Source organism: Dipteris shenzhenensis, chromosome 26, assembly GCF_047967505.1.
Source record: "Dipteris shenzhenensis isolate YYH24624 ecotype China chromosome 26, Dip_SZ_1.0, whole genome shotgun sequence".
NCBI classification, from domain to species: domain Eukaryota; kingdom Viridiplantae; phylum Streptophyta; class Polypodiopsida; order Gleicheniales; family Dipteridaceae; genus Dipteris; species Dipteris shenzhenensis.
The window spans coordinates 29967142-29969034 of record NC_141621.1 but is presented as its reverse complement, the minus strand read 5'-3'; the positions used below and the strand labels follow the sequence as shown (position 1 = coordinate 29969034).

General features: G+C 45.7%; 1 protein-coding gene across 1 annotated transcript; it reads left to right on the top strand.

Annotated features, from left to right (window-relative positions):
• Nucleotides 1–233: 233 nt before the first annotated feature.
• On the top strand, nt 234–1560 carry LOC147884933 (putative xyloglucan endotransglucosylase/hydrolase 1). Its single transcript, XM_087397235.1, has 4 exons — nt 234–405; nt 704–804; nt 904–1097; nt 1185–1560. The coding sequence occupies exons 1-4, from the start codon at nt 234–236 to the stop codon at nt 1558–1560; spliced, it is 843 nt and encodes a 280-aa protein (XP_087253361.1).
• Nucleotides 1561–1893: the final 333 nt, after the last annotated feature.

Sequence of the window (1893 nt, the reverse complement as noted above, 5' to 3'; positions counted from 1 at the left end):
GGATTTTGAGAGTTTCCACGTAACAGCCACGGCCAATGCATCGAACGACTATATATATTATCGTCACGTACTAACTTCTACTCACACAAACACACTTCTTTGTCTACTTTCCATGCAGTCTTCTCCATTCATCCTTGCATTCTCCTTCTGTTGCTCCTCCCCTCAATAGCTACTAGCTTCCTCCAAGGTCCAAGCTCCTCCTCTTTTCGACCCTCCTACATTCACTGTTCCCCATGGCTTTCCCTTCCCTCCTTCCCCTCCTCTCCCCCCTCCTCCTCCTCGCCCTCGTCTCCCCCTCCGCCGAGTCCCGCATGTCAAAGGATTTCTACATCAATTGGGCGCCCCAGAATGTCAGATCCATCAACAAGGACCACGTCTGGCAGCTCGCGCTCGATGAACAAACCGGTAGGCCGAAGCCCAACCCCTCGCATTCTGTCTGCGTAGTTCAGAGCTTTTGCGGCTGTAGATCTGTGGTTTTGATATTTTCGATGGTTGATAGCCATAGTTGATTCTATATATATTGTGATTGGTAGCATAATAAGTTCGATTTCATGCGATGAGAACCCGTTGGGGCCATTTTCGGTCACACTCTACGTAACATCGCATCATTCACGTATATCGCGAGAACTTCATTCCGATTTTGCCCTTTATGCTTCCCCATTCGACGCTAACTAAGATATCGTCCTGTTTGACGAAAATGCAGCTACAGGCATCTCATCCTATAAAAAGTTCATGTTTGGATACATTACTATGAACATCAAGCTCCCACATGGAAACTCTTCAGGCACTGTGACCGCCTACTATGTAAGTTCTATGTCACGTTCAATCAAGGATTTGCGGTATGTTTCGATCTTTCAAGCAATTGAAGGTCTGATCTGGTCGTATATTGCCCATTTCCTTCAGTTCTCTTCGGAAACACTCTATCGCGACGAACTAGACTTCGAGTTCCTTGGCAATGTGTCTGGCCAACCTTGCATCTTGCAGACTAACGTTTATGTCAATGGTACTGGCGGACGGGAGCAACGGATATACTTGTGGTTCGACCCCTCTACTGCTTTCCACAACTACACTATTCTCTGGAACGCGCAACAAGTCATGTAAGTGTACTTCCTCTTTTTTCCACAATATGTTTCCAGGTGGAAATGCGAACAGAGTTTGACCAGGCACCTGGGGGCTTTATGCAGTTTTCTGGTGGATGGAATTCCCATTCGAGCGTTTATAAACAATGAAAAGATTGGCGTACCCTTTTTAAGTAATCAGTCCCTCAGAATATCTGCAAGCATCTGGGATGGAAGCAACTGGGCCACGGAAGGTGGAAGGATACCAATAGACTGGACTCAAGCACCGTTCAAAGCTTCTTTTGGCAAGCACACATTTGATGCTTGCGTTGACGGAGCCCCTTCCAATTGTACCATGGGGAAATGGTGGAACAGCGAAGCCAGTCAGAGCTTAAGTTCAGATCAACAAAATCAGCTCCAATCAGTTCAGCAAAACTACATGGTCTACAACTATTGTACTGACAAGCCGAGATATCCAGTGCCTCCACCAGAATGCCCGTAACTTCGAACTCTCGACACATTAGTAGTTCACAGTTGGACTTCTTTTGAAACTAGTACATTCTTTCATTCTTCTATTCTTGCTTGAGAGGAGCTAGTCCTCCGTCATTCTTTCATCAGAGATCAATGCAATAATCCGCGACATGTTCTTAGACATGCTTTTGAAGCTAGCATGTTTTTGTAATTTGTACACGTAATTTATTAAATTCAAGATTGCAAGGGCAGAGTGGCTTCAATATGCAGGGCAGCTAGGACTGGGCAGAGTGGCTTCAATATTCAGGGAAGCTAGGACTGTTACCATATTGATGACACCATGTAACCTGTGCAAATGCGCACG

Bases quoted from the DNA above. Each gene is read 5' to 3' on its own strand.
- LOC147884933 (XM_087397235.1), top strand. From the start codon at position 234: ATGGCTTTCCCTTCCCTCCTTCCCCTCCTCTCCCCCCTCCTCCTCCTC. The intron at 406-703 runs GTAGGCCGAAGC...ACGAAAATGCAG, and splicing joins CGCGCTCGATGAACAAACCG to CTACAGGCATCTCATCCTAT. The intron at 1,098-1,184 runs GTAAGTGTACTT...GGCTTTATGCAG, and splicing joins TGGAACGCGCAACAAGTCAT to TTTTCTGGTGGATGGAATTC.